Source organism: Protopterus annectens, chromosome 5.part1 (assembly GCF_019279795.1).
Source record: "Protopterus annectens isolate FY-2018-M chromosome 5.part1, PAN1.0, whole genome shotgun sequence".
Classification (NCBI taxonomy): Eukaryota; Metazoa; Chordata; order Ceratodontiformes; family Protopteridae; genus Protopterus; species Protopterus annectens.
The window spans coordinates 669,391,929-669,414,819 of record NC_056736.1 but is presented as its reverse complement, the minus strand read 5'-3'; the positions used below and the strand labels follow the sequence as shown (position 1 = coordinate 669,414,819).

Sequence of the window (22,891 nt, the reverse complement as noted above, 5' to 3'; positions counted from 1 at the left end):
TTTGATGTTAAGTTGTCTATCTCGCCTTCATTCTTGCTGGATGGGTTCGGAGCCGACCTCGGCTCCGACTCGGCCACTCTAAAGCTCGAGAGTTGGTTCCACCGGCTCGAGGCTCCCCTTATATCCCACAATGCTAGGCGATAGTTACCTCAGATCTCGTTTGCCGCTACAGCTTCGAGGTTGGTTATTCTACCGGTTCCTGGTGAGTTTTAGCTTTTTCTATAAAAAGTTACTCTTTTTACCCCTTTTTTAGTTTAATTAATCTTAAATTAGTGTAGTTCATTGAACTCTATCCCCGAACCTAATTTTTTCCCGTTTCTTCTTAAAAGAACTTTTAGTTCTTCCCTTGGGCCTTAGGCCTTCCCTTCCCTAGGGAGTGTTTGTGTAGTGTACTACTGTTTTATTGTACCTTATTTAGTATTTTTTTCTAAAAGTTTGTAATTTTGACAGGGTATAACTGGTGTGTTTGAGTGTGTGTTTGTGTTCACCAGTTAGGCTATGTCTAAAGAAGCAAAGGTCTCCGGATTCAAGAAGTGTGATGCGTGCTGTCAGAAAATGTCTCTGACAGACGCTCACACTTCTTGTGTCTATTGTCTGGGGCCTTTGCACCTGCAGGACTCCTGTGCTGTCTGCCATGGCTTCAGCCCCAGGGTCCTGCAGGAAAGAAAAAACAAGCTTATATTGAGAGGCTTGTTGAAGCCTGAGGATTCCCTGTCTGTCTCAACAGGGAAGCCCTCCAAGGCATCGAGGTCTTCGGCTCCGCTTCTGAGCCGAGACCTCAGGTTGTTCAACCTTGCCTTTATCGGCTCCGGCTGGAGCCGATAAGACTCAGTCCACAGTTTCTGTGGCTTCGGCTCCGGCCGGAGCCGAGGTTATCGAGGTACCGTGTCGGCTCCGACAAGATCCTCGGAGCCGACAACCAGAAAGAGGTCTAGGTCACCTTCTCTTGGCTCCGTTCATTCGGCTCCAGGATCTCCCTGCTGTCTGAACGGAGCCAAAGATCTCATTCCTCTAGGTCATCGAGGCTGTCCGATCATGACCTTCAGAGGGTGGTGAGTCGACTACTCAAGTCTGAGGCACTAGCCCAGATGCTTCAGAGCCCGACTCATCAGTCGGTGCCTGCCCCGTCCATCAACTCTTTCCTCCTTCGACTCTCTCGAGTTCGAGCCGGGTCGTCGGAGCCGAGACTGTGGTCACCTCGAGCCGAGACAATTGTCTTCGGCCCGCTGCCGGCTCCGTTTCTTCCATGGAGGAATCTCGGCGCCGACTTCCCTCGTCGGCTCGAGGGGTGAGTGGCATCGGACCCTTGTCCGACCCCTCTCCTCTCGGTGCTTCGGCGCTGGTGAGTTCGGCTCCGACATCGGCCTCGGAGCCATCACTGTCGGTGCCGAGGGGGGTCCTTAGCTCCTCGGAGCGGGGACCTCTGGCTCTGCCTGACAGGGGTGCTTTCGAGGTCATGCGGAGTGTGTTAGAGCCTGGCTCTACTCCACAGTCGGCTCCGTCAGCCCCTCCCTCTATGGTGCCTCAGGGTAAGTCGACTCACTCCCTCATCCCGGACCGCAGAGAGCCGACTCCTCAGGAGCTCCCTTTGGGGATTTCATCCTCTTCCGAGGCCTCTCCTGATTTGGCAGAGGAGCCCCCTCGGAAGAGGAAGTGCAAGAGGAAGCACATTGACTCACCTGAGTCTATCACGTCGGACACAGATCTGGATGATTCTGAGGGTTCCCCCCGTTCCCCTTCTGAAGATGTCTCATTTGCAGACATTCTGGAGATCCTTAAACAGAGGGGAAATTGGCCAGCCCTCAACCCTTCGGAGGACGAATCTGTGTATCTTGAGGCGTTTGGCTCTCGTCCTTCCACCTCCTGGGTGTCCCCCTCGACCCCCTCATGCAGGTGGTTGCTAAAAGGCATGGACGGCTCCTGATTCAGTGGACCCCACTCCCAGGAGACCCTCCAAATTCATCACAGCTCCATCAGACAAGGAATTTTTATCAAAAGGAGTCTCTGTGGATGCTATGGTGGTAGCTGCCGCCACAAAGAAGGAACTGGCTGATCCTTCAGTGCCTGTCCATCCACCTAACAAGGAATCTAGGTCCATGGATAGGTACGGGAAGCGGATGTTCTCCTCAGCGACATTTACTATGCGTTCACTGAATTACCTGTGCCATTTCACTCGTCTTCAAAGGGACTTGATCAAAGAAGCGAGTGAAATGCTGAAGGACCCTACAGCTACGGGTTTCCAAGAGAAAATGAACACGCAGCTAGCTATCCTTAATTCTATTTCCAACTCCTCCATGCGCCTCCTCTCTTATGCGGCCGATGGAGCGAGCAGAGCCGCAGGGACAGGGGTAGCCTTACGTAGGCACGCCTGGATGCGGCTATGCAATTTTGGAACCTTTCAAGACGTCTTTCACGAACTCCCCTTTTGATGGATCATCTCTGTTTGGTCCACAAGTGAAAGAAACCCTGACTAGGTGCGAGACTGATGGAAAGACCCTTTCTGCCGTCGGAGTCCGTTTTTCTACTCCTTCTAGGCCTTACCCCAAAGGCCAGAAGGGGAAAGATGTGGTTCCGTAAACAATCTCAAGGGACTTCGCCTGACGACAGAGTCGGTTCCCGCCAGAGGCAGAGGGGAACAACAATGGTAGACGCCGCCCTAGAGGCAGAGGGGTCCGCAGAACCAGGGCAATCGAGAAACGCCTCCGATAAACCCTTTCAGCATCCCTGAGGTGTTGCCCGACTGCCCATCTTCGGAGGCAGTCGGGGAAGATTGTCACTGTACCCAGAAGCCTGGCTATCCTTGACACAAGACAAATGGGTACAGTCCATCATTTCGAAGGTTACTCTATTCCCTTTCTTCGCTTTTCCAAATCAGTCAAAAATCCCTTCCAGATGTTCCACCCGCTCAAAGGGATATAGCAGCTGTGGAAATTTCAAAACTGCTTGCAAAAAGAGCTATTCAGCCAGTGCCAGCAGACCAACTAGGATCCGGAATCTACTCAAGGTTCTTTTTAGTTCCAAAGAAAACAGGGACTGGAGACCAATTTTGGATCTCAGTATCTTGAACAGATCGGTCAAGAAAACAAGATTTCGGATGGTCACGCTGCAATCCATTCTTCCCCTGTTGGGAAAAGGAAACTGGATGTGCTCTATAGACCTTCAGGACGCGTACTATCATATAAAAATGAACAGACGCTCCAGAAGATTCCTCCGCTTCAGGCTGGGAACCAGTCATTTTCAATTCAGGGCCCTGCCCTTTGGTCTCACCACTGCCCCGGTGTTTACCAAATGCATGGCAGTGGTAGCTTCTCACCTGAGACGACAAGGATTCCAGGTGTTTCCATATTTGGACGACTGGCTCCTCACAGCTCCCACCAAGCATCTCCTTCTGATGGCCAGAGATTACACTTTTCGCGTCTGTCAAAACTGGGTATCTCAATAAATTGCGAAAAGTCTGTGTTGTCGCCTTGTCGTACTATTACCTACATAGGCGCAAATTTAGATACCGTAAACATGTCTGCAACACTAACGAACCAAAGGATATCAGACATTCAAAAATTGGTATCACTACTTCTCAACAACAACAGAGCCAAAGCCAGGTTAGTTCTAAAGGTGTTGGGAATCATGGCAGCGGCCATACCTCTCCTTCCATTGGCCAGATACCACATGCGGATCCTTCAGTGGATGCTTTTTCTCAATGGTCATACCAGGAACTTCCAATGTCTCACACCATTATGATCACGCAAGCGTGCAAAAAGCATCTCATGTGGTGGATGTCTTCCCCCCAGCTCCTGTTGGGGAGACCATTTGTTCCACCTCCTCCGGTTGCGGCTCTGACAACGGATGCCTCCCTGATCGGGTGGGGGGGGCATTATCAGGGCAGGACAGTCCAGGGCACATGGCAACCAAACGAATGCCACTTGCACATAAATGTTATGGAGATGAGAGCAGTGCTTTTAGCGTTGCAAGCCCTTCAAGACTCTCTTCCCTTGGGAACGATTGCAATCCAGACAGACAATATGTCTGTAGTGTGGTACATCAACAAACAAGGCGGAACCAGATCATACCCCCTGTGTCGAGAAGCACTCAGACTGTGGCAATGGGCGATTTCTTCTCAGCGTTTTCTGATAGCAACGCACATCCCCGGGAAGTCCAATCACATTGCGGACAAGTTGAGCAGGGCTATTCTCATGCCTCACGAGTGGTCCCTGAAAGACTCTATAGTGAGAGAGATTTTTCTCAAGTGGGGTCAGCCTTGCTGCGATCTTTTTGCTACTCCCCAAAACAGCAAGTGCAGAGAATACTTCACTCTATTCCCTTTACCAGGCCAACCCAGCAGGGACGCTAGTCCAAGTTTGGCCCCGGGGACTTCTGTATGCATTTCCTCCTTTCCCACTGATCTCTCAAGTAATACAGAAAGCTATCGCTCAGAAGGCCTCATTGATCCTCATTGCTCCTTACTGGCCTCGGCAAGTGTGGTTCCCCTTTCTGCATCGATTTCTTTTGGAGCGACCGTGGAATCTGGACCTAGTTCCAGATCTTTTGATCCATCAGTCGGGTCAGTTTCATCGCTCCCTCCCCTCTCTGAACCTCACTGCTTGGTTCCTCCACTGCCAACCGTAGCCAGGCTTCCTCAATTATCTCACTCTGTTAGAGATATTTTGATAGCTTCCCATAAATCTTCCACTCGAAAGATTTATTTGAGTAAGTGGAAACGCTTTTCATATTGGGCACAAGGAAAGGACATAGATCCTTTCACCGCTTCCATCCAACTAGTCCTTGATTTTCTTGCTGAACTCTTCCAGGCAGGTTCATCTCCTTCTACTCTTAAGGTTCAATTGGCAGCTATTTCTAATTTCCATGTGGGTATTTCTGAATCTGCCCTAATGTCCCACAAACTCTGCAAAGCCTTTTTGAAAGGAGTTTTTCTTCTCAGACCTCCTATAAGAAATCCTCCTTCTCCTTGGGACCTAAATTTAGTTCTTGCTTCTTTGATTCTTTCCCCTTCGAACCTGCAGCTTCATGTTCCTTAAAGTTATTATCATGGAAAACTCTCTTTCTGGTGGCTATCACATCAGCTAGAAGAATTTCAGAACTTCAAGCACTCAGTTGTCGTTCTCCTTACCTTGTGTTCCATAAGGACAGAGTTTCCTTACGAACTAACCCGTCCTTTTTGCCTAAGGTGGTTTCAGCATCAAATCTAAACCAATGCATTGACCTCCCTGTCTTTTTCCCGGAGTATTCAAATAGATCTGAACAAAAATTACACTGTCTGGATGTTCATCGTCAATTAAGGTACTACTTGGACAGGACGAAACAATTCAGAAAATCTGATCAGCTGTTTGTCTCCTATGGAAAGCAGAAAGGGACTTCCAGTTTCAAAGGTATCTTTATCCAGATGGCTAACATCTCTGATTACCCTTGTTTATGAGATTAGACACCAAAAACTGCCTAATAAGCCTAAAGCCCATTCCACCAGAGCTTTGGCTACTTCTCTAGCCTTCCAAGACAGACTGCCTATCGACACCATTTGTGCAGCGGCTACTTGGGCTACTCCTCACACTTTTGTTTCCCATTATAAGTTGGATTTAGCTTCTAGGCATAGAGCTAATTTTGGTTCCACTGTTTTCAGGAGTCTGTTCCGTTAGGCCACCCGGGACAAGGTGCTAGGGACGCGGTCCCATCCAGCAAGAATGAAGGCGAGATAGACAACTTAACATATAGAAGTTATGTTCTTACCATAACGTTCCATGTTAGTTGTCTTCTTCTCGCCTTCTTCTTGCGTCCCACCCTCCTTCCCCCTGGCCTGGACAGACCTAGAGGAGTTGTGATCGTGACCTCTCTTTCTACCACCTCTTTCTTAGCTATATGCTATTATGCATATTTCTTGTTTCAGGATGTAGGTCACCCTTCTTCTTCCTGTTGTTTGAGGTGGAATCTGTTTTTTACAGTTATACTGTTTCTGTTATAAGCTGGGGTTAGCTTACAAACGAGATCTGAGGTAACTATCGCCTAGCATTGTGGGATATAAGGGGAGCCTCGAGCCGGTGGAACCAACTCTCGAGCTTTAGAGTGGCCGAGTCGGAGCCGAGGTCGGCTCCGAACCCATCCAGCAAGAAGAAGGCGAGAAGAAGACAACTAACATGGAACGTTATGGTAAGAACATAACTTCTATTTTTTAGTAGCTATTACTTCGGCAAGAAGAATATCAGAAATTCAAGCTTTGTCCTGCAAGCCCCCCCCATTTAATATGTCACAAGGACAGTTTCCTTCAGGACTAATCCTTCCGTTTTGCCAAAGGTTATGTTAGAGTCTAATATCAGTCAAACCTTTGACCTGCCAGTCTTTTTCCCTGATTTCTCCAGTAAGAGAGAGTACTGGCTACACTTATCAGACTTTCACAGGCAATTACGTTTTTACCTTCACAGAACAAAGGCTATCAGAAAATCTCACTGTTTGTTGCCTTTTCCTCACTTTCTTTAGGTAACCCTGTTTCTAAGGTTACCTTAGCTAAATGGCTTAAGGATTGTATCACCTTTATTTATCATTCAAAGGTTCTCCAACCACCACCTCCTGTGAAAGCTCATTTAACTAGAGCTGTAGCGGCTTCCACAGTTTTTCATGCTAGAGCTTCTATAGATGACATTTGTGCAGCAGCTACATGGGCATCTCCTCTTACCTTTATTACTCATTACAAACTGGACCAGGTCTCTAGGGGGTATGCATCATTCGGTTCAATGTTGCTCAGGAATATTCCCACAGTCAAGGATTACGTGAAGATTGACAACATCAGATAAAGAAGTTATGTCTTACCATAACGTTCCATCTTTGTTGTCAGCTGTCACTAATCCTTAGCATTGCCCCCTCCTTGCCCCTGGCCTAAGACTCTTAGTAGACTGAATACTTTCAAAGACTGGCTTCATAAAAGGGACACAGAATTTGTCTCTTACTGTTTTTTTTTTTTTTTTTTTTTTATTTGTCTGCCAATATGTTAGACAAACTCGATCTGAGGTAATGTAGAGAGGAGCATTATGAGCAGAGCCTAGCTCAATAGTTTGGAAGGTGCGAGCCGAAGTAAAAGGCCAAGTTGGTTCTGAGGCTCGGAACCGAGCCCACAGTCAAGGATTAGTGAATATCAACAGCATAGATGGAACGTTATGGTAAGACCTAACGTTTTTGTTTTTGTTCATAAAGGACCCCAACACTTCAGTAGGCGACATGTCTTGTTTTGTTTTGTTTTTTTTACATCCATCTGAGCTACTACTCACTCAAGCAGATGGGACCTCTGATTGAATGTCTCATCTCAAGGATGACACAAGCAGGAATTCAGCAACCTGTTATGCTGCAGTGTAGTGTCAGCAGTCTATCTATCTGCTGCAGGAACAGAACCCACAGCCTTCTGCACCAAAGGAGTATGTGCTGCCTGTTGCAACACTGATTTCATTTACTGTCTGATTAATGAAGTTCTGTCTGCTTTAAAAGCAAAAATGGTTATATTTTAATATATTTTTTTTAAATTTAGTGCTGTAGTCTATCAGTTTTGTTATTCATTTGTCAAATTGCGCCTGAGTGTACTTGTGTTTGCTGTTTTAGTTTAGATTGTGAACAGACTAGTGTATTTTCATTCATTAAGTTAGTACATATCCCTAGATATCTGAACTTCATCCTGGAAAATAAGATTATGCCTTCTTTCTGTCTCATTATACTGAGCATTCATTGTACCTCTTGCTGAGAACCTTATATTATAGCAAGAGACCGTACAATTTCAAACTTAAAAGACCTCATGATTAGACCATCTTAAAACAGCTTCATTAGGAGGTGTCTCTTAAATGATTTACATTGTTTTATCAAACTAGAGTACCATACTTTCTGATTTATTCATTAGTTTAACAGTTTTTTTGGAAAGCTGCCTAAAAACAAAAGACACTGTTGAGGTGTAAATGGAGTAATTTGTCAGAGGAACTAATTCCATCGCTCTAATGATCCCTTTTGTTCTACAAAGGGAAAGAAGGTCTGCCTGATATCAAACAGACTTTGTGTTGCCTTTTTCTTACACAGAATACAACATACTTTACAATAAATTGGCTGTCACAGTAGCAGATACGTATGCAGTCCTTTTCTAAATTAATCTAAGATGTACCAAAACTTGCTGTATGCCTTAACCAAACACTACTTGCTAACAGTTAAGTCTGTAGGCAGGCAGACAGACATACTGTCTGTAGACAGGCTAAAAGAAAATATATAACTTTCCATGTTCCAGAGATTGTACTGCTTGGAATTCTACAGAAATATTAAGATCTACTGTTACAGTGACCCTTCCCAAAGAAGATGGTGTACAGTTTTGTAAAGTACTTACAGTAACATTAGATCCTCAAGGAAATGTCATCATAACTGTAAACTGTCCTTCCTTCTATCCCTGTTTTCGGTGCTTGTATACATTTTTGTAGTGTAATGACTTTACAATGTTTTTCCTAGTCCTAATTGTTGCATGTTAAAAAATTATATTTTAGCAGTAGATTTTTGCCTATCAGAATTTCCTTGCAGGACATAAAGTGCTTCAGTTTTTTGAAGACAGCAAAGAACAATACAAGAGGTGTAAGGGAATCTCATACCAGCTGTATCCTTACCTTAAATGGCATGAGGCTAGTGTTGGTCCTTGCAGAGAAGTGAAGCCTTTACTGAAAATAATGGAATACAAGAGGTATTTAAACACGTGTTAAAACTGACTATTTTAGTGACCTGCTTGAATAATTGTACTCTTATGTTAAGTATTTTACACAGTTGCACTCTCTTCAGCACTTAAGCACTGTTAAGTAAAAAGAAACAAGATGGCATTAGGATTGCAGTTTTACTTTACTGTTTTAATATTCTCAGAATATTTCTTTATGATCTTATTTGTATTTGATAGAACAAATGTCTGCCCATAAATATTTTGGCTTTCTTTCTCTATTTTAGTCTGGATTTCCAGAGCCCAGTGCATTTTTATATGAAGAGGAGGGAACTCTAGTTCATGTGCCACTTATTGAAAAGAGCCTTGCAGATGTGGATCTGTAAATAAGTAGGTGCATATCTTAACTGTAAAAGCTGTCATTTGTCATGCTAAAAAGTGAGAACTTTCTATAATTGTGCGGAACTTGCTCTGAGAAATAATTAAGTTGATATAATTTCAGATAACAGAATAACCAGTGAGAGTTGCTTTGCAGTACAAACCTTTGTCAGTATTATTAGAGTAATCAATCTAAGCAATAAGTTTCTACGATGCGATTAAAAACTGGAGTATCCATTGAGAACACAGTCAAGGAATATGTGCAGACTTCACCAAGACATCATTTTGAAAACCAGAGTTGAACCTAGGACTGTGTAACAGAGGGATAGCATTAACCACGGTGCACTCAAAAGTCCATGTTGATTTTTCTTTCTCTCTCTCTCTTTACTTGATTAAGAGGCACAACTAGTAAAGTTCCTTTTACTCTGTTCTTGACTTTGAAAGGAATATGCTGAGGAGGCTAAGTGATCTCCTTAGCGTTGTACACTTCCCACGTTGATCTTTGATACAGTTTTAGATGATAATTAAATAATTTGCAGCCAAGGGGTATTTACTGTTGTGCAGGACTTCTGTTACAGACAGATGCACCCTAACTGAGGTAGACTGCACAGTGCAATTTGCTTTTTGTTCCCACCCCAATTTCTCAGTTTATTCTTCTCATTTTTGTTCTTCTCCTGCTTGAGAGGAACTCCTATTTTCAGTATTCTTTTTTTAGTCTTGTCCATAACCTTTGGGAGTTGCCAGCTTCCATTCAGACAACTCATAGCTGTTATAGTGGTAACAACTAAATAAGGACACCGATGTTTGGCATATTAGTTTAACTTTAACATAAAATAAAAGAAACAAAATTATGGATCCAGACGTGGGACCTGAAAGTAGTAGCACATGCTGGACAAGAAGAGTGGTGAAGAAATTTATAAGGTGTTCTGTTTGATTCAGGAAGCTATGGGACAACAGTTGATAGGGTCTGCAGCAGAAGGAGACAACTTCATAATGTAGTATGTGAGATCAACATATTCACTGTCTAGTTAATCCAAGAAGTGGCAGAGAAATGTCAGGAGGTTGGCAGTAGTAAGTGTTACTTGTTTTAATTGTACAAGCAAACAATGCACCAAGGAAAGAGAGGAGTAAAAAAGCTAGTTGTAGCAGTGGGCAAGGGAGAAGGGCTTAGGGCTGTTGGGAGCATGGGGGGAGCCACTTGTATGCAAGGGGCAGGATTTATTGTAACCCATAGAGAACACTTATTCTTAGTACTTGTTTAGAAAGAAATATCTTAATGATTGCACCTTTAAGTTAAGATGGGAGGAGAGAAGGAACTGTGACAGAAGCATAAGGGGTGTGTGTATCTTGGCAGTAGACTGAAGGTAAAAAATGTAGAATATAGCAGAGAAGTGAAGAAGGATGTCTAATACTGTGGCTGAGTAGCCTTACTATGCAGTTAAAAGAGTCTGAATTGGAAGGTGAAGGAGTTAAGAGCTGATACCGGAAGAGAGTGTGGATATTGCTGTTATTAGAGAAATAGGTCAGTGATAAGAAGGGGTGAGACATGTAGGTGCATGGACATAGATTGTTTAAAACTGACAGAGAAGGGAGAGGTGGAGATGAAGTATTAATCTGCATAAAGAGAGGTGGAAAAAAACAGCAATGTGACAGGGACATGGTCAGTGTTAAAAGGTTAAGAAAAGATACGTTAAAATATTCTTAGTTTAAATGCCAAAGTAGTTAAGGCAGAGGAAGAGAGTAACTGTTGGATTGATGCAGTGTCTCTTTCATGAGACAAAACAATAAATTATAATGAGATACTGGAGGAGAGAATAAAGGAGTGGGAGTAGAAGGAAGAGGATGATTGTCCCTGGGGATCTGAATCTGCCAGGAGCAGACTTGGAGATTCTGAGCTCTAGGATAGATGGAAGCAGCAGCTTACTGAAGTCTTAAACTGTGACGATTTCATCCAACTGGTGCAGGACTCTACTAGAAAGGATAACATTGTGGACATGGCTCTGATCACTGCAGAGGGTGAACATCCAGGTTAAAGTGCTGTTTCTCAGTAGTGATCATTCCACTGTTTGTTTTAAAGTGGGGAAGCAGGCATAATAATAGAAAGTCAGTGGTGTGAGATTTTAGTAGAGTAGACTATGCTGTGCTGGGGGTGATGGTCAAGGCTGAGTTAGGAGACTGGGAGCAAACTGATGGCATAAACAGTCTATGGGAAATGGGGTATTTAGGACTATGGGCAAGGATGTAAAGAAAAAGTATAAAGAGAAGGAAACCAGTGTGGCTACATAATAATGTAAGGGTATCATGAAAAGAAAGGAGGTGGTGGAAGTGGCACAGATTTAAGTAGCTAGCACAACAACAAAAATGGTGAGACAGTAAAGGATAAAAGTTAATGCAGAGTTAGCAGAAGGGATCAAGAAGGAAAAGGGGCTGACTTCCAAGACGCCTGCACACTGATCAGCAGCTTGATTTCAGCTCTGCGTGTGAAAATAAAAACAAAGAAAATTGAGTGCCATTAAAACCGTTATTTGTGTAAAATTAAGTTACTGGCTAGTAACTACACTGCCTGCATGCCAGCAAAGAAGAAATTTGCAGAATCTGAAAGAAAATCAACCAGAAAAGGTGATGAGAAAATACTGGTTGGTTTGGATCCTGCAGTTCAGCAAAAAAGCAGTTCATGATTCAGCTTTCATTCAAGAGATGGCTTCCAGTAATTTTTGAGGAAAAAATGGATCACATGTACTCAGAGGTGATTAAAATAATTGAAATATTGAAGGGATATATCATCTTAAATAAGGAAAGGCTGGGAGGAAAACAGAAGAAGCCTTAAATGATAAAACTGCAAAAATCAGAGCAGAGATTGAAATGAAGAAATGGCTGGCTGAGTATGAGGCTTCTCAAGAAGAGCTGTTTCAAAAATAGTACAGTTGGGAGACAGAGCATTCAGAGAAAACCCAAGATTTTCTGCTATATTAGAGAAGCTGGAAGTAACAGACTGGACGCACAGAGTGTATGCTTCAAACTTGGCCATAAGAGAGCCAAAACCTGTATTACTAAAGATGCACTCATTCTAGCAGAAAGAGTTGATCCTAACAAAAAAGTGGGAGAAAGGAAAAGTATTAGAAGTTGAAGACAACAGAGTGTTTGTGGAAAATGAGTATTCAGTGTACACCAGGCAGAAGAAAAACAAATTTATCCTAGCAATCGGAATATTCAGAGGCTGGTGTGAGAGTCATGCTGCTGTATCCAGCTATCTTCAGAGTCTTTTCTCCTGGATCTCCCAGAGGATCAGAGACAGTTTTTGATGCAGAACAGGCTAAGGTGGAAATAAAAAATCTAACAATAATGAACCAGCAAGCAGAGTGGGACTTGGCTTCTCATTCTTCTGACAATAAAGCTCATAGAGAGACTTTACCAGGGAAACCTTTTCCATCTTTCAAAGGAAAATATCTGAGAGAGAGATAAAAAAAGCACAGGGATTAAAGAGAACAATCACAAGTACTTTGGACTTGAACCAAAGTCTAGTGCTGGGAGATGGAGAGGATCAGGAAGAAGACCTGCAACACTGACATTAGTGAATAAATGTGAGATTATAAAGCACCAGTCACATTTGTGAAATATGGCTTTGCAAATAAAAGTAGCTGAGAAAAGACTGAACTTTTGTTGATTTTGTTAAACTTGTAGGTGGGCTGTAAAGCATATATCCCACATTATGCCTTTATTAAAACAAGAAATCTTTATTAAATTATGTATGACGTAGGCAAGCATATATTAAAATCTGAAGTAGGATATTCATTTGTCTGCAACCTGTGGGTTATGGATCCGATATCGGATCCGAACCGGCATAGTTTTCCAGCTATGGATCCAAGCTCTCAGCTCCTCCCCTCACCCATAATGCCCTGCTCTACCCTCATGACCTCAGATCTTGTTTGCCGCGCTGGTAACTAGATGTGGATTTCATAGCTCTCAGCTAAGTGGATATTTCTTGTTCAAAAATAGAATATTTTTGCCTTCTTTAACTTTTTTTGTGTGAAAGTTGTAGGTTTCCTATTATTATTGACTGTTTTTAGTTTAATTTAATTTTTAGTAGTAAATTTTATTCCCTCCCCTCGCTGGTACGTAGAGTGTGTGTGAGGCCTGTGTGCTTCTTTACTGTTGTTTTAGGTTACTTTTTGTAACTTTAGCTTAACTTTAGTGACTATGGCTGAACAGCCTAAGTCAATATTTTCTAAATGCTCCGAGTGTGGCCATAAGCTCTCACCCGCTGATGGCCACACTCGTGTGTTAGTGTCTTGGGGTTGAACACCTCACATCTGGTTGTTCCATTTGTGCAGGGTTCAACCCCAGGGCACTGAGGGAGCGGAGGTCCAAGCTGGTCTTGGCGGGTCTTTTACCGCCGGACTCGGCTCCGACCTCCGCTCCTTCGGGGACTCCTGCGGCTGCAGTTGTTCCCACTGTGGCACCCCCTCCTGCTCCTGGGACTCAAACTCCCGCTTCAGGACAGGAGAGGGATGCATCTAAAAAGGACCGGAGGGAGAAGCACCTAGCGGCGGGCCGAGACCTCTGTTTCGGCCCGCCAGCCAAGGCTTCTCCCGGCTTCCTTGGTGGTGCGGTCTCCTCCTTCTCGGCTCCGGTCACCTGTGTGCTTCTCACCGGGTCCTGAGGAGGAGGAGACCCGATCTCCGTCGAGGCTATCGAGGAGGCATTCCAGGCCTACCTCGGTAGCCTCGTCGAGATCTACCCATAGCCTTTCGGATGCAGATCTGGACCGGATGATGAGAAGGTTCATCCAGGCCCAGATGCAGATGGGAGTGCTCTTGCCTCCCCCCCCTCCGGGGGGGAGCTCGACACCCTTTTTTAAGCCTATTGCTCCTTCTCCGACCCGCTTCCCGGGTTCGGAGCAACTGGAGCCGAGCAGCCGGGCGGGGAGGTAGGAGCCGATAGTACTTGGTACTTCGGATCCGACCATGCCCTCGAGTGCGTCGGACCCGATCTCGGAGCCTGGATCCGAGCCGGATCCGGGGATCAGTGCTCCTTCGGCGCCGTCTGTGTCGGAGCGCACTGTCCCCGGATCCGAGTGCCGGCGCCGCTCCGATCCACTCTTCGGATCCGAGGGGAGCCGATTGTCGGATCCTTTGGTCGAGGTCGGCTCCCTTCGGCTTTTGATGTAGTGGAGAGGGCTCTGTTGAGGGTCTCCGGACCCCGGCACTTGCTTCGGCTCCGTCCCGCTCCCTCTGCACTGGGCCAGGCTTCCACCATCCGGCCCCTGGGACAGCCCGTTTCTGTGCCCCAAGTTGCTCCCATGGAGCAAATTGCTGCTGCGAGGACTCCTCTGACAGCCCCCAGAGGAGGCTCGCAAGCATACGCAAAAGGAGGCACATTGACTCCCTGAGTCTCTCACTGAAGACACGGACTTGGAGGAAGGGAAGGCTCCCCACGGTCACCCCGAGGATGTCTCCTTTGGAGACATCATGGAAATGCTCCGTATTAGGGGGTGGTCTGCCCCAAGTCTTCCTCGGACGAGTCCGTGTTCTTGGAGGCATTGAAACGGGCCCGTCTACCTCTTGGGTGTCCCCCCTCCGACCCCTGGTGGACCTTATTACCACCAGGGCATGGAAGGAACCGGACACCGTGGAGCCAATTCCCAAAAGACCTGATAGAATCCTTAGCCCGCCTTCTGACAGGACCCATTGGAGTAAGGGGCCTCCTGTAGATGCCATGTTGATGGCGGCGCCACAAAGAGGGAACTGGCTCAGGAGAGTCCTCAGTCCACCCACCGAGCAAGGAGTCTCGGATGATGGTCCGCTTAGGGAAGCGGATGTTCACTTCGCGACCTTCTCGGTAAGGGCGCTGAACTATTTGGCACATGTTATTCGGATGCAGCGAGACCTTATTAAAGAGTACGCTGCATCCCCCCCTGAGTCCATTTCGGAGGAGGACAGAGCTCTGCACTCCACCAAAATGGCCACTCTTAGGTCAGTCACAAATACTTCTATGCGGCTACTCTGCCATGCTAGGGAGGGCGCCGGGAGAGCTGCGGAACAGGACTGGTCACTAGGCGTCAGGCCTGGCTCCGCCACTGCGATTTTCTGAGCCCTTCAAGGCGCCGTTAACGCCCCTTTGATGGTTCTGCTCTGTTTGGCAAGACCGTTCGCGAGACGTTGACCCAGAGCGAGAAGGACGGAAAGACGCTGTCTGCCGTCGGAATCCGCTTCTCTGCACCCCAGAGGCCCTATTCTAGGAACCAAAAGGGTCAGAAGAAGATGTGGTTCGAAGTCGCAGCAGTCCCAGCCTGCTCGGACAACCAGTCCTTCCGTGGCAGAGGAGGACAGGGAGGACGCCGCCCTAGAGGCAGAGGGGCTCCCAGAAACTTCGGGTCCAGGAACCTTTCTCTGAACGGCCGCGCAGCAACCCTGAGGGTTGCCCGACTGCTCTACTCTGGAGGCAGTCGGGGACGTTCGGGCACCTAGCGGCATGGGAGTCCATAACATCGGACCGCTGGGTTCTCCAAATCATATCCAGGGGATATCGCATTCCTTTCCTTCACCTTCCAAAGTTGAAGTCCCTCCCAGACGTACCACCCGGTCAAAGGGAGGCCGCTTTGGCAGAAATTGGCCATCTGCTAGAGAAAAGAGCCATCCAGCCCGTTCCCCCAGACCAGATCGGATCAGGGTTCTACTCCAGGTTCTTTTTAGTGCCAAAAGACGGGGAACTAAGACCAATCCTAGACCTCTCTCTCTTGAACCTGGCAGTCCCCAAAGAAAAATTCCGAATGGTCACTCTACAATCTATTCTCCCCCTTCTGGGAGAAGGCCACTGGATGTGCTCGATAGATCTCAAGGACGCATACTACCACATCCTAATGGACAGACGCTCCAGGAGGTTTCTCCGCTTCCGGCTGGGAGCCAGTCACTACCAGTTCCGGGTCCCTCCCTTTGGTCTCACCACAGCCCCCAGGGTGTTTACCAAAGTACTAGCAGTGGTAGCGGCCCACCTGAGGCTTCAGGGGGTGCAGGTCTTTCCCTACCTGGACGACTGGCTCCTTACCGCCCCAACAAGGCATCTACTTCTCTCGGCCGGAGACTCCTTTCTCCATCTTGCTCCATTTCTGGGCATCACAATAAATACAAACAAGTCCAACCTGGCACCCACTCAGTTCTTAGATTTCATAGGGGCCAGACTAGACACAAGGAGTTTACGAGCCTTCCTCACTGCGGACAGAGTTCTAAATCTGCAGCTCCAGGTGCGGGCCATTCTCCATTCAGGTTCTGTTCCAGCGGAGTTGGTCCTGAGGGCTCTAGGGTCCATGGCTTCGTCGATAGCACTTCTTCCTCTTGCCAGGCTCAATATGCGTATTCTTCAGTGGACGCTCTTAGTACAGTGGTCATACCTTGCTCTCCCCATGCATCATCCCATAGCGATCAGCAAGGCTTGCAAGCGGTCCCTCTTGTGGTGGCTCCACTCCCTGGATCTCCACGAGGGTCGCCCATTTTGTGCTTCTCCCCCTCTCGCCACGGTGACCACGGACGCCTCCCGCCTCGGGTGGGGGGGGCACTTTGCGGGCCGGACGGTCCAAGGCACGTGGAACGATTCAGAGACCTTACTGCATATCAATGTTCTAGAGATGAGAGCAGTGCTCTTGGCGTTGCTAGCACTTCAGGACTTTCTTCCCTTGGGAACAATTGCGATTCAATCGGACAATATGTCTGTTGTCTGGTACATCAACAAGCAAGGGGGAACAAGGTCTTACCCTCTTTGTCGAGAGGCCATGAGAGTTTGGGAATGGGCAATCTCCACCAATCGCTTTCTCATAGCAACGCACATTCCGGGTCGGTCCAACATCCTAGCGGACAAGCTCAGTCGCACCATTCTGACCCCTTACGAGTGGTCTCTCAATTGTCAAGTAGCGAACGCATATTCGCACGGTGGGGAACCCTTCATGCGATCTTTTTGCTTCTCCCTCAAACACCAAGTGCGACAGTTTTTTCGCTCTAATACCTCCTCCCGGAGGTACCCCAAGAGACGCTCTGGTGCATGCTTGGCCACCCGGTCTTCTGTATGCCTATCCACCCTTGCCTCTGATGCTGCAGGTTCTTCAGAAAGCCTCTCGGGTGGGTTGCAGAATGATTCTCATTGCTCCGTTCTGGCCTCGACAGATCTGGTTCCCCTTCCTAAGGTCTCACTCGGTGAATCCTCCTTGGATTCTAGATCCCATTCGGATCTGATATCCCATCCATCCTGCATTCCTCCTCCGAACCTGGACAACCTGAAGCTGACCGCTTGGCTGCTCCAGTTCCACTCTTGATAAGGACTCCCGGTATTTCTTCACCGGTAAAGGCTATTTTGGTGGCGGCTCATAAACCATCCACTAGAAAGGTTTACCAAGCAAATGGAAACGTTTCTCTGTGTGGGCGGAGCGGCAAGGCCTAGATCCCTTCACGGTTCCTCTCCCTGTAGTGCTTGATTTTCTAACCTCTCTCTTCAATGATGGTGCCAGCAGTTCCACAGTCAAAGTTCAACTGGCGGCAATTTCTCACTATCACATTGGTCAAGAGTCTAATCCTCTTATGTCAGCCAAATTGTGCAAAACTTTTCTTAAGGGTACTTTCCTTCTCAGGCCCCTATAAAGCAAGCAGTTCCTCCTTGGGACCTTTCTTTGGTCCTACAGGCCTTGACCGCTCCCCTTCGAGCCCGGCTACAGTGGATCTCAAATTCTTGTCTTACAAGACAGCCTTTTGGTAGCCATTACATCAGCCAAGAGAGTTTCTGAACTTCAAGCTTTATCAGCTAAACCTCCTTACTTGGTTTTTATCCGGACCGTGTCTCCCTCAGGACCAACCCGTCCTTCCTTCCTAAAATCGCTTCTGAAGCAAACATCAATCAATCCATTAACCTCCCTGTTTTCTTCCCTAAGTATGAAAACAAAGGTGAATATAGGCTACACTCACTAGATGTTCACAGGCAACTAAGATTTTATCTCAACAGGACAGCTGGTCATAGGCAATCCGACCAGCTGTTTATTTCCTTTGCAAAATTCAATTTGGGCAAGCCAATTTCTAAAGTTTCTCTGTCCCGCTGGATTTCACAGTGCATTTTATTGGCTTATCAAGCGTCAGGAAGGCCGCACCGGAGGGTGTTCATGCCCATTCAACCCGGTCAGTATCTACCTCGGCAGCCTTCAAGGCTAGGATTCCTCTAGATGATATTTGTGCAGCAGCCACGTGGGCTTCATCTCATACATTTATTTCTCACTATAAGTTGGATCTTGCATCTAGGGGTAGAGCATCCTTTGGCTCAGCGGTGCTCGGAATATCCTTCCATGATGGCCGCCCAAGATTCAGGTAGCTGGGGACTCTGTCCCACAGGTTGCAGACAAATGAATATCCTACTTCAGATTTAGAAGTTATGTACTCACCATAACGTTCCATCTGAGTAGGTGTATTCATTTGTCTGCAACCATCCCGCCCTCCTATCCCCCTGGCCTTTCAGTTTCCTGCATATTACTTGTTACCCTTTTGAGGGTATTGTTGCTTTGGCAAACTCGATCTGAGGTCATGAGGGTAGAGCAGGGCATTATGGGTGAGGGGAGGAGCTGAGAGCTTGGATCCATAGCTGGAAAACTATGCCGGTTCGGATCCGATATCGGATCCATAACCCACAGGTTGCAGACAAATGAATACACCTACTCAGATGGAACGTTATGGTGAGTACATAACTTCTAATTATCATGTATGATGTAGGCAAGCATATATTCATATAAGTGAAAACAATGTTGACAATTTTAGTTGCAAACATACATTACTTCTCTGTCCAGTTATTGTTAAACATTACATGTCTCATGCAAATCCTGCCTTCTTGTAGACCTCACTTCTCCTTTGCATATGTTGTTCCCACAATTCCCATTTTCTATGTGATTTACTCCTACCCTTTTCTAAAGATCCCAATTCCAGTTGCTTTATCTCTGTTACTATATACTACATTCACTACTTCTACTACAGTTGATTTAGACTTTGATTTCCATTTTCTCGTAATTGCTTTTTTAGCAGCCACCATAATTAGACTCAGCAAGAACTTTACTATATCTAGGCAATTCCAATTCTGTATCATAGCTCAAAAAATAATTTCTTTCTTTGCACCACTTTGCTCACCCAGTATCTCTGACAGAGCAGTCTGAAAAGATTCTTTAAAGTCTGCCAACTCATTACTCCCAGAAAATATGTTCCCAAGTACCTCTTTCTTCGCCATCACACTTGCAACATTTGTTGTCTACCTGAGGAAAAACTCTTTGCAGTCTACTTTGGGTATAAAAATACCTATGTAAATTGTCCTATTTGTTTACTGGGAAAGTCTGACTTTGAACATAGACAATTTTCAGCGGAGGCCCAAGGAGAAACACTCCAGACGCATGTGTCCGTAACATGGGATGAAACCAGAGCACCCTGAGGAAACCCACATGAACGCAGGGAGGACATGCAGACTCCGCACAGAAGGCACCCCAGATGAGAATCGAACCAGAGAACCTCTTGCTGTGATGCGACAATGCTACCGCTGCACCACTGCGCTGTCCAATTTCTGCTTGAGTAGAGGAACCAGGCAGGGTTGTCCGCTTTCCCCTTTGTTGTTTGCATTATATTTAGAACCATTGGCAAAGAAAATAAGGAACTCTGAAATTCAGCGATATTGATATGGTAGACAGTAAAAGTTGACTTTATTTGCAGATGATATTATTTTATACATGACAAGACCAGAAAGGGACATTACAGTGTTATGGAACTTAAGACAGTTTCAAATCTTCTCGGGGTGCAAAATTAATGAAACTTAAACAAAGACAATAGCATTAAATTATGTACCCACACACAAATTGGTCCAACAATATCCATACTTATGGAGACATGATAAAATGAAGTATTCAGGAGTGTGGATTTGAAATGATGGTTGAAGCTAAGGATATGTGGGAAGTGACTAAACAGAAGATAATGCAAAAATTGAGAAACCTGAAGTTTTGTTACATGCATACTAAGATACAAGTCATTAAAATGTTTTTAGTCCTTTTAGTCTTAATTATTTATTTGATATTTGTTTACCAGGAAAGTCCACAGTCTAGGATGGATACCACATTAGTTTTGTTGTTGTGCCTAGTAGCAGTAGTAATAAGTTGGGTGAAGTGAAATAGGTGTATGCTTTCGGAAGACTGGTTGGAAAAGACCAGAGGACCAATCAATATTCATGCCCTCAAGGATAATAGTTTCATTTTAATAAATTTTATTTTAGTAAAGGAAAGCCAAGATAAAATGCTCTCAAGAATTAGAATGTTGTTTCCAGGAGAAATGTATAGGACTAAGATACATAGCCTTTTTAAGTGGTGAATTTGAAGAAAATAGATCAATATCTCAGCATTTTGGAACTGAGGGATCTGGTCTTTATATGGAGTCATACTGAGGGAGTTGGGATAGATGAGGGCCACACCTCCTCCTGTTTTCTTTTGTCGTTCTGATCTAATGATGCTAAAGTTAGGTGGAAGAAGCTCTGAATCTTGAATGTGGGATTTTAACCATGTTTCTCTGGCTGCTGGCATGTCTGTTTTATTTTGGGAAAGCCAGGCATGCAACTCTGAAGTTTTATTGCAGATGCTTTGAAAATTGAGAGTAGGTATGTGAAGAGATTTAGGGCATTTAGAGAAGATAGAGTTTGTGAGGTTGTTAGATTTGGCAGGTCCTGGATTGGGGGTGGATGTCTCCTGAACACGTGAAAATGGAAAGGATATGAAAAGAATGATGAATGAAGTTAGACTGTTTAGAGATAATGTAAAGGGAATGAAAGAGAGAATTATGTGAATAAAGTGAGGTGTAGTTTGAAGAGGTGTATTGTGGCATACAGAATGGGGCATGGGTGACAAAGGCTAAGCCTAATGTCTGAGTAGGTATTAAGTGGAGTGCATAGGTAGCATGGGGAAGAGTGGTATTTAGGAGCCAGAGTAAGAGGGTGTAGTTGTGTGGCTATGACTGTAGAGTTAAAAAGAGTAAGGGGAAAGGGATAAGGCATAAAGTTTGGTATCTGATGGGAGGCATTTGTAATGTGAGTAAGTGAGGACAGGAAGTAAGAGATTGGGAGAGGCAATAGGCATGAGATTAGTTAGGAGTGTAGTGGTTAGAGACGGTAGGAAGGGGTTGGTTGAGTTAAGACCAGAGGTTGGTTAGAATAGTGTAGATTGGTTAAGTGTGTGGGGGAGGAGTGGTTGGAGACAATTGAATGGGGAATTAGATGCTTAAAGGACAGGGAGCGGTTAGAAGAGAAAACAATATGATAGGGGTATGTGGGAAATGGGGGTAGGGTAGGGAAGTGGAGTGAGCCTGAGTGTAGAGAAGGGCAAAGGGATCAGGCAGGCTCTTTCCCTGTTCATCCTCAAAGAACTAGAAAAACAGCAAAGTAAGGAAAATAAAAAGTAAGTTAGGGAAGTGAAGGTAGTGCAGAGAATAGGGCTAATGGTGGAGGAGTTGTAGCTAAAGAATACTAGTTGAGGAGTTAGGGTGGGTGAAGAAATGGGAAGAGAAGAAACCAAGTTGTATTTCAGAGAATACATGAAAATAGCAAATAGTAGGTACTGATACTACAAGTAAAGGGAAGGATGGGGCGAGAATGATTTGAGGGTCAGAATGGAAATGTAGGAGGGTAGATAGGGCAGTATAATCTAAATAAAGCTGGGAAGACAGAGTGGAGTGATATTGTGTGTGGAGAATAGGGAACAACAAGTGTGAAATGTTTAGGTGATGTACAAGGGCAGTGCAGTACAAACACAGTGAGATAAATATAAGTTAGAGTTTAGGAGAGGGTAAATGCACAGACACACAATTGCACAGGGAAGTAGGATCCACAGGAGGATTCAAACATCCAGTAGGTGTGAGCAGGAAATGTGGCACAGAGGTCTTATTGCTTGAGAGGAACTTATCTGGGAGCCGGGAGCCAGGATACACAGTGCGCTGAGGGTGGGTTGAGAGGGTTCTTAACATTAATTGTACAGGGAAGTAGGACCAGAGGAGGATTCAAACGTCCAATAGGTGCAAACAGGAAATGTGTCACATTGGTCTTATTGCTTGAGAGGAGCTTATCTGGAAGTCAAGAGCCGCAGTGCACTGAGGGGGGTTGAGAGTGTGCTTAACAGTTAAATAATACAGACACCACTCATACGTCATCTTGAGTGAGTGGGGATGTTGGCCGGTAGCAGAGAAGGTAGAAAAGGTCACACAGGTCAGGCATATTTTTTATCAGCCTGAAGAGAAGTTCTGGATAGCAATTAAAAACAGTTGAAGGATTTTTTCTGGGAAGGGAAAACAGCAAGGTGTCAAGTGGGATAAGATGATTTTACCAATAGAACAAGGTGGGACTAGGACTACCTAATTTGAGGGGGTATTTTAGAGCAACACAGTTAAGGGTTTTATACATAGCACAAGCAGAAAACTATAATTCATTTGGGATTTTGGATGCAGACTCTTAAGGACAACAATCAAAACCATACAGAGTATTATATTCATAAAATAGGAGGGAGTATTCCAAGAACAAAACCAGCACAAGAGTGGAGAAAAGAGATTTTACCGATAGGGATGACTGCAGTCAGGGATGCAGATAATAGGTAAGAGGGGGCTGAAATTTATTGGAGAAAACTGGCAAAGGAACCAAGGTGCTGGGAGCAAATAACTAGAAAGGGAAAGGTAATAGAATGGGAAAAGGCCAAGAATTTATTTGGACTGTAGTTTAGAGACTGCCTTCTCTATCAAAGACTGACATCAGAGTATGGGCAAAGAGAAAGAAATAGGGAGTTCCTAAATGAAATACCAGCAATAGCAGAGTTTT

The 22,891-nt window shown here is 45.4% G+C and overlaps 1 protein-coding gene across 2 annotated transcripts in view; it reads left to right on the top strand.

Moving 5' to 3' along the window:
• Window positions 1–22,891, top strand: part of RNF17 (ring finger protein 17) — a 3,936,714-nt gene that overhangs the window by 3,794,051 nt on the left and 119,772 nt on the right. For both annotated transcript variants that reach the window (XM_044073290.1, XM_044073289.1), the window contains one exon: window positions 8,956–9,058. In XM_044073290.1, the coding sequence (XP_043929225.1) occupies window positions 8,956–9,054 (99 nt within the window). In that variant the 3' untranslated portion in view covers window positions 9,055–9,058. The remainder of the gene's footprint in view (window positions 1–8,955; window positions 9,059–22,891) is intronic.